The 13,451-nt window shown below is 43.1% G+C and overlaps 1 protein-coding gene across 1 annotated transcript in view; it reads left to right on the forward strand.

Annotated features, from left to right (window-relative positions):
- Positions 1-10,910, forward strand: part of LOC136438835 (SH3 and PX domain-containing protein 2A-like) — a 37,310-nt gene extending 26,400 nt beyond the window's left edge. Inside the window, exons 3-6 of the mRNA XM_066433831.1 lie at positions 7,550-7,733; positions 8,239-8,329; positions 8,860-8,913; positions 9,386-10,910. Of these exons, the coding sequence (XP_066289928.1) occupies positions 7,550-7,733; positions 8,239-8,329; positions 8,860-8,913; positions 9,386-9,467 (411 nt within the window). The 3' untranslated portion in view covers positions 9,468-10,910. The remainder of the gene's footprint in view (positions 1-7,549; positions 7,734-8,238; positions 8,330-8,859; positions 8,914-9,385) is intronic.
- The last annotated feature ends 2,541 nt before the right edge of the window (positions 10,911-13,451 follow it).

The raw sequence follows: 13,451 nt of genomic DNA on the forward strand, positions 1-13,451 counted from the left end.
TTTAATCTACGTATCTTGAAAACTCTATTTCATCATATGTCAGCCGCGTTCTGCTACGAGGGAGATTATTACGTTAATAACCCGTACTGCGGTGACAGTTACAGACGACTTGATGCGCAACCATCCGTCAAACCGCCCACGGGTAGCGGTACACATCCCGCTCTGACGCACTGCAAGATGCATGAAGCTATCTTGCATAGGAAATACTGCTGCAATATAGACAATTATCTTCGATATCTATATACAAGATAGCAACATCTCATTATACAGAGGGGTAGTCTGGCAACAACTGCTTAGCGCTTGTTTAGCTTAAGGGGTTAAAGACGATACATCCATCTTGGAAGATCAGATTCTGATCAATTTTTCTAAAGCCTAAAATTTTGGATTTAATGCCGCAATATATACAACTATCGTTCGTATCTGTGAAAGTCTTTAGGTATACTGTATCTTGTGACTCAGAACTGATTTAAGAATTCTGTAAAGTCAGTTGCTGTCTTGAGAATTGATGTCTTGGTGTAAATAACGCTTTACGCTGAATTTAGAAGACCCCCCCCCCCCTACGCATTATGCTGAAAACAAGGAAGGCAATATCACGCAAAATTTGGTCGCCTCCCTAGGAATTACGTTAGGTGAAAATTGGCTACTCTCCAAGCAGAGGTTGTATATAGGAGAAGATTGTGACAAGGTTATATATAGAAGAAGATTGTGACCTTTTTGTCGTATGTCCCGTTTTCTGTCGGCATTATCCACGAGAGCCCAACAACCTCTGCTTGGAGAGTGCACAAGACGGCTTTCAGTACGAACGAGATATCAAAACAGGAAGTTCTGCTGCAGTACCGTAAGAAGCCGCTAGGGGGCCCAAAATCTAAGCATTTTCAGGTCTCATCAAAACCTACCAACATACCAAATACCAAGACAGTCCATCAAGGCATTCTTGAGTTATACTGGTCCACTACACACAAACACACACACACACACAAACGCTACCCTCTGCATAACCTTCTCGGCGAAGGTAATTACGGAAAATAGGCTGCCTATGCCTTACGGAAAAGGCCCTCGATAAACACCACTGTCACTATCAACAGTCTGAGCTTGTTATCCCATCGGTGATCCGTGATGCCCAATAGGAGACCCATGGGTCACGTTTGTCCCAGAGGACATCCATGGGTCACGTACCTGGGTGCATGTGGGTCGGGTGGGGGGTCAGGGGTGGGCTGCCGCACGTGGGGGAGGAATGTCGCGGGAGACTGCCTGGTTAGACCTGTCACGTTAGCACAGGCCACTAGTGGTAAACACACTGCTATGACGTTTGGAGCTATTCTCTAAGCAGAGGTTAGGCTCCGGCTGTTTGTTAACCTTCTCCCTGCTGCTTAACTCTGTAAGCAATAGGGAATAGGGTGCCAAACGGCTACTTAACGTTTTTAAGGCGTTCTTATCGGGCCTTTCAATTTTGTCAGGCTTTCTTTTTTGCCCGTGTCTGACTCGGGGGCCAGGAAGAAACCCTGACAAAATTAGCCTGGGTGCCATCCTATTTCTACCGGGGCTCCTACATTCGCTACCCTTAGGGTATCGAATGTAGGAGCCCTGGTAGAAATAGGATGGCACCCAGACTATGACAAAATAGAAATCCAGATAAAAACACGCTTCAAAAACGTCCAAAACCATCCGGAGCCTAACCTCTGCTTGGAGAGTAGTTTAAACAGCTTGTAACACATAGAGGCCATTTTTTCAGAATATATGCATCAAAGGTAGTTTTATTCTGTTGACATACTTATTTGTTAAAAAAATACACGGTTCTTTAGTTAAAAGCTACTTTTGAACACCCCGTCACCGAAAAAGTGGAGAGAGCTTTGGCATACACAGATAAGCTACAGGTCAAACAGCTTTACAACCTAACTGGGTGTTTGTATATACACACTGTGACTCTTCGTACTGCCAAACCCAAACGTACCGAGAAAAATACGAGGTGTTTTGAAGTCGTTGTCGACCGAATTTGAGAGTTGTTTACGTTTCAGACGGCACTTGCCAAAGTTTAAACGGAGGACATGCGAACAGATGTTTACCGGTGTCTAAATATTGACCTGGTCAATAGCCAAATAATGACCAGCCAATATTTGCATAATGGCCCGGGCGATTATCCTGTACTGACTTCACCGTCGCCTGAAGTTAGCCTGAGAATTCACCTAGTGAAATACAATGTGTGTTGCAAGCCAGCATATACATACGTTGCTGGGCAGTGACCTACGTCGGTGCTGAAAAACCTAGCTAGCAATCAATGCTAACTAGGACAACATGTCATTAACCCACGTTATTTACGTGTCACTAACCCAGACCTCCTACAGCCGAAGCCTAATATGTGAATACCTTACATATAAACATCTTGCAAATCATCAAATAGAAACAAGTTGCGCCTGTACTGTACGACCACTGCCCAACTAATCTGCCGTGGTGGGAAAGGCTGCCAATGTCTCTTCACATACATAGTTTTCCCCGGCTTTCATCCCAATCTGGGAGATACGTCAGGCACGGTGCTTCTGTTCTGGACGGCTTCCAGCTCGATACTTTATGCGGACATTTCAATAACAGATGGCAGAGTGGCACGGATAGATGGTACTTAGGTCTAAATATACGACCGCCCCGATCTCTAAAGCCTCGAAAAACATGAGTCTTTTTATCCGTCGTCTGTTGACTTGAAAAACACCACACATCGCAGGCTTTAGATTAAGACTTCTAAAGTTGGCTGTGAGTAAGAGATTATAAAGTGCCAGTATTGGCATTCTCGGTGAGAAATATGCACGCAGGGGAGGCAATGGGCCGCTGTGGTTAGCGCAATTGACTCTGGCCTCTATGACCCCGTTCGATCTCTGCTTGTCAAAGATCCGCTGCAATCGCCTCCGGTCCAATTTTACCCCAACTACCGCACGAAGAGGGTTAGTCTGGCACCCAAGGCTTGTTAGGTTGTATAGCCATAGGAGACGCTTCTCAGCGGGAAATTTAGCTAAACCGTGACCATGAAATCTCGTAGTTTTGTGAACACTGCATGAAAATAATGTACATGCCTTTCCTTTTCTTAAAACATTCGTCACTAAATGGCACAACAATAAACTGATTGACTAAAGTGTCCCCTTCTCTGCAGCACATGAGACAAATAAATGTGATATAAAGTAACTTAAGTAAAGCTCAATACATAAGGCGATACAAGGTGTTATTCCCAGATACGGATAAAAGTGTTAACCAAACATTTTCACAACCACGGGTGGCGGAACTGTAGACTCTACCAGTCTCCCCTGGTCGCTGGGAAAATAGTAGAAATTGGCCAAATAGAGTCAAATGTTTGAAGGGAGTCGGCTTCAGAGATAGGGTCAAATTTGACCCTATCTCTGTAGCCGGCTCCCTTCAAACATTTGACTCTATTTGGCCAATTTCTATTATTTTCCCAGCGACCAGGGAAGACTGGTAGAGTCTAGCGGAACTGTACCAAACAGAACTTTGTCTGTGCGTCATATATCACCAAAATTCATAAAGGCGTCGAGATTATTATCAGCCGAATGGCCTCGAATGTAAAGATGTGTTTGCTGTGACCTGTGCTTAGACTGATGATGCAAATATGTGCAATAAAGGCATTTAATCGTCCATCGTTTATATGCACATGATGGCCTGAGCTTAACTGCGCACATCATCATTATGGTACGTCTGAAGAGACACATTACGAAAGCTGACAGACATAATGTGGCGATGGTTTCCCTTAATCGTCTTCTTTAACGGTAGGTATAGATTTGCTATAATTGCGCCATGTGCTGTTTTTACCAAGGAAGGTGGATATAAATAGAAACACGCTAATGTTCTTCCTAACCGGGCACATATAATGTCTCTATCGGGCGAGTTAACGTTCCCTGCAGGCGACATCGCTTCATCATTAAGCGCCATTCAACGCTATAGACATTGATGATTTGTGTCAATGCGTTTTCTTCCTTATGCTTTGAAGTAAGATATCGCCAAGAGGCCAGATTCAAGTTATAACTAGAGCACGAGACGATAGATGTGCACTCCTATGGCCAGACTCCACTGGCGCAATTCTGGCCAATTTCTGCATTTACTCTTGCGTTGACTAGGTGAAAATATTACCAACTTGCAATTTTGCGGGGTGAAAAAGTACAGGTTCGGCAAGCTCTTTTTTCGAGCTCTGAAAGAAGGCCGAGTTTATATTATCTATTTACATCGTCAAACGCAGCATTATCCATGAACCTTTCCTATCATCAGCTTACTGTCTCTTGCTCAGAAAAAGCTACCAATACTTATTTCGGATTAATGCCAGGTACAGAATTAGAACTTTGGTCAATATTCAATTACGACGTGCAATGAAATTACAGTCTGTTCCACATAAAGAAGTTGGGTGCGCGTGCAACCTGCGTAACTTACCTCGTAACAAAATGGGACAATATCCGTGATGAATAACCAACTTCTTTCAATAGTTCACACCATATAACTCAAGTAATGTATAAGTATACGACACGCTAAATTTCAATATGTTGCCCTATTCCATATGACTGTATGTAAACAAACTCATTAGTATGAACTTTGTTTGTTGGCATGTATGTATGTATGTATAGATTAAGTAGACCTTACGAGAGTCGCTGTACTTTTGTTGTGTCAATAAAGATTGTTGTATAACAACTTTGGTCAATATATGAATACGATGTGCAATGAAATTACAGTACGTACTACAATATGTGCCATGTAACGAAATGGGAGAATATCTGTGATAAATAACCACCTCTTTCAATGGTTTCACACCCCATAACCGTTAAGGGCGAACGTTACGGTCCAACTACCGTCGCTCTCTCACACACACACTATCAGTCAGCAGAGCGGCCCATGTTTTATTCCCTGCCAACAGGTCGGTAAAACAGCGTTACAAATGGAGGCATTCAACAGGCGCCTCCGGCAATAATGCGGCGGCTAATGAAAAATCTATACAGCACGGTATCAGGCAGGCTAGCCTGGTCACCAGTCTCTCCCGGGGCTGAAGGCTGGGTATTCTTCGGCACTGCATGCTTCCATCCCCGCCTGGCTAATGCTTCGGTTCCAATTGGAAAAAAGGGGCCCCGCCGTGTAGTTGACGGGCTGTTTTTTTCACTTTCGGGCGCGACCCCTACGTGGCCCCGTGGGACACCCTGCGGCTGCCGGGCTATTTTCGGGCCCGGCCGGGACCCCGAATCATTTTCACTCGGACTTAAAACGAACGGGGGACGCGGTAACAAATAGACGCATTGGGCTAATCATGCAAACACCGGGGGATACCCTCCCCTCCCATACCCGGCAGTCCACCGGGACAAATTTGTGGCTTCGGGGCCCGGCCGGGACTACACCCCCTACGGTCACCGGCGCAATTGGCACGGAAGCATACCTAAGCTCACACCGGTGGTATCTTTGCCCGCTACAGGCGTGGTCACAGTCGTCGCACGATAATGTTTGGCGAGGCTATGGGGGAACCGACCGTCAAGAAGGATCTACCGCAACGTTTTCCGTCACAAGCTGTATCAAGTACGACACATCCACAACTGTCCCAAGAATTCCCTCAATTTTCTGTCGTAAAACTATCATACGACGATACGTCAATTTTGTCATCTTTATCTTGAATGAATGTTGCTATTAGACATCAAGTCAGCAATCATGAATGAAAGTTTATTTGTTGCCAGGCAATGAGATGCACAATACAAAAGTTACTCAAGCAACGGGATACGTTTTGTAAACGATCAGACGTTTCAGATAGCATCCGCCATCTTTCACCGGTGGCTGTCGTACAAACGAATATTACATGCCCGGGCTCTAAAGATATTATCCTCAGGGTGGTTAACGCAAAAGTTCCTTGGTGATATGTTGCAAAATTGGCCGAGGCCGAAGAGCCTCACAGTTGAGCTCCTGGTTCCAATTAGTTGCTAACTTGGAGACCCCGGTTCAAGTCTCGGGGTTACGACATCTCGGTTGGGGCTGCATCAGTCTTTCGGAAGGGACGTAAAGTGAGCGCCCTGTGTTCAAGGAGGTGCCTCGATCACGATAGAGGGGAAGGGCTAGCAACCCCTCCCTGTAAAAATATACCCTGCTACTGAAACAACAAGGGAACTTGCTGCCCTATGTACGCGTGTCACCAGTCACTACTAGGGTCTGAATGATATGAACGAACGCCAAAGAGTTGCTGTATGGACCCTTGCAACAGTCTGGGTTCCAGGCAAGGCGTTTGGCTGCCACCCTCCATCAGACGACCCCAAGATGTAATTGCGCCATTCGTCTCACAAATGGACGGGGCATTTGTCATCGGGTGTTTCAGAGCGCGGTGCGGGGAGCAGGGTAAAAAGCACCGGCATGCGTATGATGTGTCCGCTAATGCAGTAATGGAACGTAGAGTCGGACAAATGAGCGATTTAAGAAATACTGGAAGCCTCATTTGGCTGTATTAACGGATGGGATGGCGGTATTGCTTGTTGTTTTCAAATGGAATGTGGAGTTTTAAGTGTATTTTGAAACGGGCGACGCGCTTGGTTAGAGAGCACATTTAATGGGCTCTGAAATGATTTTTCTGCCGAAAATATGAATTTAGATATTTTCATGACATAATGATAGCGTAACGGTTAGAGTTTCTTTCTTGCACTTCATGAATCAGATAGATGTGAATTGTTCTCTAGCTACCATATTGGTCAGGGAAATTGATTGACTTGCCTACATAAAGAATAAATAAAGGCTCTGTAGCGGGAAAATTATTTACACCTGGTGATTATATATAATGAGTGTGCTCGGTACAGTAGTCTCCGAAGTCAACGATTTTCTTTTCTTGAAACATGAACATGCCTTGACGAACTGATAGATAGAGGAAACGCCACCTGGTGGTCGACTACCTCTAGTCGCTACCAGAACTTTTGGATTGCTGAAAAAAATACTCAAAATTGGCCAAATACGGAGAATAATTTGCCAGAGAAATTAGCTGGACATAAAGTTACGTGTAGAAACCCAGGTCAATTTGTACTATTTTTACAGTAACCCATGGATTCTACCCTAACTTTTTCGTCAATGCAAAGTTTACTACCCTTCTAGCTGGCTCTACGAGTCTGGATATTGTTTCTGATGGAATATCGGCTCTATTGCACTCTGATCAGAGGCTGGAAACTTCGATCCGAGTGTAATGGAACTGATCTGCCATCAGAAAAAAAAAACTGCCAGGCTCGTAGGGTCTGCTAAGGAGGCAAATAGATTGTCCTATACCGGACCCGTATGATGTATTGGTGGTAAGGACCTTCCCATGACATCTGACCTAGTTCCTGAGAGTTGGGCCTGTGTAATAACCTGGGCGTAGCTTTCCGTTCAATCACCTCGCAGTGTGTGTGTGTGTGGGGGGGGGGGTGTCTTAAATGTTTTCTGGAATTGAAAACAGATCTGTCATAAAGTTAGACAGACCAAGGACAAGTGGGAGTCCATTTATAACGAAAGAGAAGAGGTTGAATATATAACTTCGATGCCAGCATTAAGCACGTATACACTTCCTTATCTACTGCAGGTATCACAAAGTTCCGTGGTGCTGTCGTTCTTCGAGAGAAGACCGAGCGACCCGCCGCCGCCATGCCAGTGTAGCGAGGACTTCGCCAGGAAGCACATGTCCAGGAAACTGCAGAACGGGTCGGGCACGCCGGAGGAGAACGGCGGCATCAGCTGCAGTACCAGCGCCGACAGCAGTCCCAAGAGTAGGTTCAGGCGCATTGGGCGGTGGCAGATAGCCTCATTTGCAGGCCTCCCGGGCGGCAACGGCGTTTATTTTGTGGGGGAGCGCTGATTCGCGATTTTCAACTTATTGGGACCAGGTTCTTTGGCTGGGGGGGGGGGGGGGCGTATCTGCTCGGGGGACCGTATCTGCCGCACGGGAGGCCTGCAAATGGGGCTAGTTGAAACACACTAAGGCTTCATAAAAGAATTGACCCATATTTCAATCTTATATGTCGATTTACCGACGAATACCATATGCTTTAAGTAATAGTTTTCAGAATAGAATAGACTAGTTTGATACTCATTGTATTGATTGCCTAGTTATTGTTGCCATACATTGTGCCATGTACAATTGTCGAGCAATAAAGTTCATTGATTCATATCGGTTTTGCAACAGGCTTCCGAATCCAAAAACAGCATGCATCTCAAGCGCGTCTCAAAGATTGCAGTGGTATATTCTGGTGCTTTTATTTCTCTGATACACAGAACCAAGGTCAAGGACGATGAAAGACATCGACTGTCCAGACATGACAAGTAGTCACGAGGGCAGTCCGACGAAGGCTAAATTCAAAACATCGTGAGTATTCCGTGAATGATTTCATCAGGTCGCTACATGACTGAATATCAAAGCCATTTACTCACAACCATGGGGTTACAACATTAGACGTTTAGCTTTGATTAGATGACCGTCTGTTACCTTTGGCAGGGAAATCTTCACACGGTAGCAGCGACACCTAGCTGCGGTGCGAACTAGAACCAGTCAGTATTGCCCCGAGGAAGGTGTCGGACGGTCACCGAAACGTCGGCTGCTTTGTACATTGTTGGGAAGAACTTTGTTATCCAATCGTTAGAAGAGAAGCAACTTCTGTTCTGCTTGTGGTAGTTGCAGAATTCTGAACTTGAAAATGATGAAATAACGCCTCCTGTTGGGCAACTGGAAAATTGCAGTGTATACTTGTTCTGTACAGACGTTTACGTATGTTGTACACGCGAACCACGTACAATCATATACTGTAGGTTGAGCTGTCGAATAAAAGACGGCATACCAATATAACATGTACGTATGACATTTATAAAATTATGACCTATCTTCTTTTCTCCTATCAGGTGGGAATCGCCAGAATTTCAGAAATTTCACAGATTATCCTATACAATAGCATGGTAAGTCTTGTCTTAATCAATAAAAGTCGTGCAATTTCCATTGATTTTCTGTAATCCTTCTCGCAAATGGCTTTTATTTTCATGCCGTTTTGAGATCTTGGTTTCGCACCAGATGATAGATTGTGCAGAAGGGACCTCTACTGGTTTTGAGAAAAACTGCACATCCCTTGAACCGCACCGCAATAGCAGAAATTTTGCTGGACAGCGGGAATTTCTGGATAAGATACGGAGATTACTTCCGGGCGTTTCGAGTGACATACATCACTCTGATTGATGTCACTCCATCACCATCCATCACTGAGATTAAATTTCCTTTGAATACTGTTAACATGGCTGTCTATCCTTAAGTTTTATAAACGTAACACTGCATGTAGTACTGTATGCAGTTTTACGTTTATAAAGCGTAAGGATATCGATAGACATAAGAAGAAGTACTGTATCTATATTTCTAATGATTTTTTTTCTTCTTCAGGGATTGTGCGGATCTTATGGGAGAAATGGAAGACCTGGAAGACGGCGAAACTATGTGGGAAGAAATGGAACTGGGCAGTTGAAAAAGCCCTAATACACTCCCAGAAATGCCAATCCCCTTGTATCAAGGAGGTTCCATCCTTCTTGTATAGGCCGCATGGAAAACGCCGTGCCGTTCCATGCGCCGTTTTTGTTCTGGGGACATTGTCTGAACAGTTGAGCTTAAGAAAGAGCTGTGCGACTGTTCTAAAGGAACTGCGGTGAGACGCCCATTGAACTGTGGTAAGAGACCCACTGTGATGGAAAAGTCACGTCTTCTTCTGTAAAAGGACAAGAGCCATTTTAGTTAAGGATCATACTTGTATTTATTGACATTCGCCATACGACACGCTGACATCTGACAGAAAATTGGGTACTGCTTTACAAACCGTTCAACATGTACAACATTGAGTTTATGCTCTTCATCTGCAGGGTGGGCACACCATTGTTAGAGTACACAGTTCATATGATGTTTGCTAGCAACTTGAGTGAATATATGATATATGCAATAAACATTGTGCCTGCAGAATGTGATGACATATGTACATGTCTATGCGAAAGACGATATATAGCTAATATGATTGTGCCTACAAAACTCCATAGTTTATTTCAGATTTCTTTTAACAATAAGAAAGCTCGCCCCTTCCAAAGCTGCCTGCGAATCGCTATGTGTAATTCCTAATGGATGGGAACGGATAGCAACTTCGGGAACCTCCTGGACACTGACGTGGCGACAGCTGATGACGTAATATAAATTCTAGCAAGCAAAGAGCAACGGCCTTGTCCCTCAAGCGTTGCCAAAAAAACTGCATGGACATGAAACAGTGACGTTGCAAGTGGAATCGGACCCTTACAAGTTGAACTGTACCCTCGACTGTTGGATATTACCCTTTCCTGTCTACATTCATTTTAGAGGCATTATCTTTCTGTAAATATAGCTAGTTTTCAAGTCTAAAAGCCCAAGAGCCTTAGGAAATGAAAATTGACTTCCATAAGTCAACTTCAATTTCATGAAAAAAGAGGGAAAATAAAAAAAGGGGGATGCTGGAAGGAAGCATGCGCAATTGGAACTGTGAAATGGTTGTTGTTCTACTGGTAAATCGTGTGAATCGGCTTTGTACATGTAGATGTTGGTGACATTCAGTGAATTTTGCCTACATGAAATCTGTTTTTTACATGTGCATATTGACCAGACGTGTATCATATGCATAACAATGTATTTAAATAGGAGCTGTTGTTTTATCACTCTTTATTTTATGAAATAATTCATCGATGTAAAGAAATCGTGATAATATTGCAATGTAATGGGCAAGTGTCAATCATGGGTAACTGTCATCCGCTTTTATACTGTATAGAATATTTCATTGTAATATATTATACAGAATTTTGGTAACGAAATTATTGAATGCTATGACAAAGTGATAAATGGCACAAAATTAATTGATCTAATACTTTTTAATGAAGAAATACACTTGTCTTTTCTACTAGCCCTCTAGTGTGCCCTATGTGTGATCATTTTGTTTCACTGCTGACCTAAAAAGCAACAACATTTGGTGTAACATTTCATTTGCCTGTATAAGTCAACTTCAGTTTCAAGAAAGAAAAGAAAGAGAAAAGATAATAAATAAAATCAGGGACAGAAAGAAAGATAGAAATAAAAAGAAAATTAGAAGTACAATGAGCCATTTAAGTGAGAGAATCTTTGTTGCTGTTGTAAGTGTACGGCAATGCATGATAGTATAAGGCAATCTAGCACCAAGGAGAAAACCATTAACACTTCCGTCGCGTTGTAGTCAAGTATCCTAGGGCACAAATCATGCCCTCGTTACAGTAATTGTAAGGATGTACGTGTGAGTGAGTGAGTGGGATTATAAACTCTGCTACTACTGTTGTTAGTGCATGGCAATGCATAAGGCATCTGTGGAGGATTCAGCACCAAGGAGAAAACCATTAACATTTCCGTTGCAGTTAGCAAGTTTCTGGTGGCGCAAATCATGTCATTACAGTAATTGTAAGGATGTGCGTATGAGTGCGCTTATAATCTCAGATGCTGCTGCTGTTGTTGTAAGTGTATGGCAATGCATGAGGCATCTGTGGATGTTTATTCAGCACCAAGGAGAAAACCATTAACATTTCCGTTACGTTGCATTTAAGTATCCTAGGGCACAAATCATGCCCTCGTTACAGTAATTGTAAGGATGTACGTGTGAGTGAGTGAGTGGGATTATAAACTCTGCTACTACTGTTGTTAGTGTATGGCAATGCATAAGGCATCTGTGGAGGATTCAGCACCAAGGAGAAAACCATTAACATTTCCGTTGCAGTTAGCAAGTTTCTGGTGGCGCAAATCATGTCCTCATTACAGTAATTGTAAGGACGTACGCGTGAGTAAGCTTGAGGATGCTGACGTCACGGTAGTACATGGTGACGTCACCATTCCGGTCCTTAGGGCTGAGAGCGGAAGCAAACATCGGAAATTAACACAGGCGCAAAGGGCCATCGGGCTGTAATGCTGTTACTCATTCAGAACGCTCGCAGATCCAATTAGAGAAAATATTCCTCGCTTTTCTGGCCTTGGAAATGGTATTAAATGTCAACTTTTTTCCTTGAAAGAATCGTTATTTCCTTCAAAATTACAAATGGCAAAAGCGTAATATATACTACATAATTTTTGTTCTTCAAATCAGTTTCTCGTTTCTTTGCTGTAATTTTGTAGTCTTTGTCCATTTCTATTTTTTCACGCTTTTTTTTCCTTGGCTCCTGTAAGATTTGTCCCCAATGTCCCTGTACTGCTCATACGTCATAGCTGTTATGCTTTTTAGAATATAGACTGAGGAAATGAATATTTGCCATCACATCCGCAAGTTTTATTACTAGATAACCTGGACTGGTAATTTCGAAGGAAGCTCGAAGTATGTTTTGCACCTGTTATATTTTGGGGATAGATTTCAGCAAAATGATGAACAAATAAAACGACAAAAAATTTCCCAATATACCCCTGTCACACAGCAACAAAATTGATCGGCCGACGATTCTGCGAGTTATAAAAATGATATTTCGGCAGTAATACGTCCCGTGTTCTCTCTCGAAACTGATGCGAGCGTGCGAGTAAAAACAACATTGGGCAAAAAAAAAGCACCTTCATTTTGGAATTACGTGGCCAGCTGGAAGGATGAACAAAACTAAACACACCAAAATGTATATTCTTCATTTTTGTTCTTTGACTTTGGAATTGACTTTGGTATTCTACATAAGTATCCGTTTTCCCAAAAAGTATTCTTTTTTGCGATTTACAGCATGTATTTCCACATTTTGCAGCTGATTATTACGATTTACAGTATGGCCAAATACTTAACCTTTTTTTTTTTAAATAGGTGCGCGCACGGATGTCATCCATATGATCGAATCAATATGGCTTAACCTCGCTGAAAACCCTACGACTCAAAAATTGTATGACGAATATGACCGCCTTCTAAAAACCCACTTGGTTCAATCGTGGGTTTCAACCCCAAATCTTCTAATTTGTAAACGCCACGCTTAATGATTTTTGAGGTGTAGCGATCTCATTCTGACGTTTCATGTACGAGAGGTGATCGATAATTCCTGTGCCTCACCAAGAAATCATATGCACAATTCAACTGTTGGGGCATAATTGTAAAGTACAAAGCCTTTCATGTATGTCTACCCAAGTAGGTACTTTTTTCAACCTCCATGGTCTACCATAATACAAATAATTGTGATTATTCCTTTACAGGCAACACCCAGAAACGTTGGGTGAGAGAGAAGGAAAAATGCATGGACGATGATGTGCTGCAACCTGATGTGTGCGGGTCAACTTGCGGGGCAACTTGCGGGGCAACTTGCGGGGCAACTTGCGGGTCAACTTGCGTTTCGCCTGTTAAAATCATACACTGTGTTCACTACGTTGATGAAGGTTAGACATTCAGGACACGCCAAATGACAGTTACTCAAGCAACTGGATAAAATTTGAAACAGACGTTCCAGACAGCATTCGCTGTCTTTCGTCA

The sequence above is a fragment of the Branchiostoma lanceolatum genome, chromosome 7, assembly GCF_035083965.1.
Source record: "Branchiostoma lanceolatum isolate klBraLanc5 chromosome 7, klBraLanc5.hap2, whole genome shotgun sequence".
Classification (NCBI taxonomy): domain Eukaryota; kingdom Metazoa; phylum Chordata; class Leptocardii; order Amphioxiformes; family Branchiostomatidae; genus Branchiostoma; species Branchiostoma lanceolatum.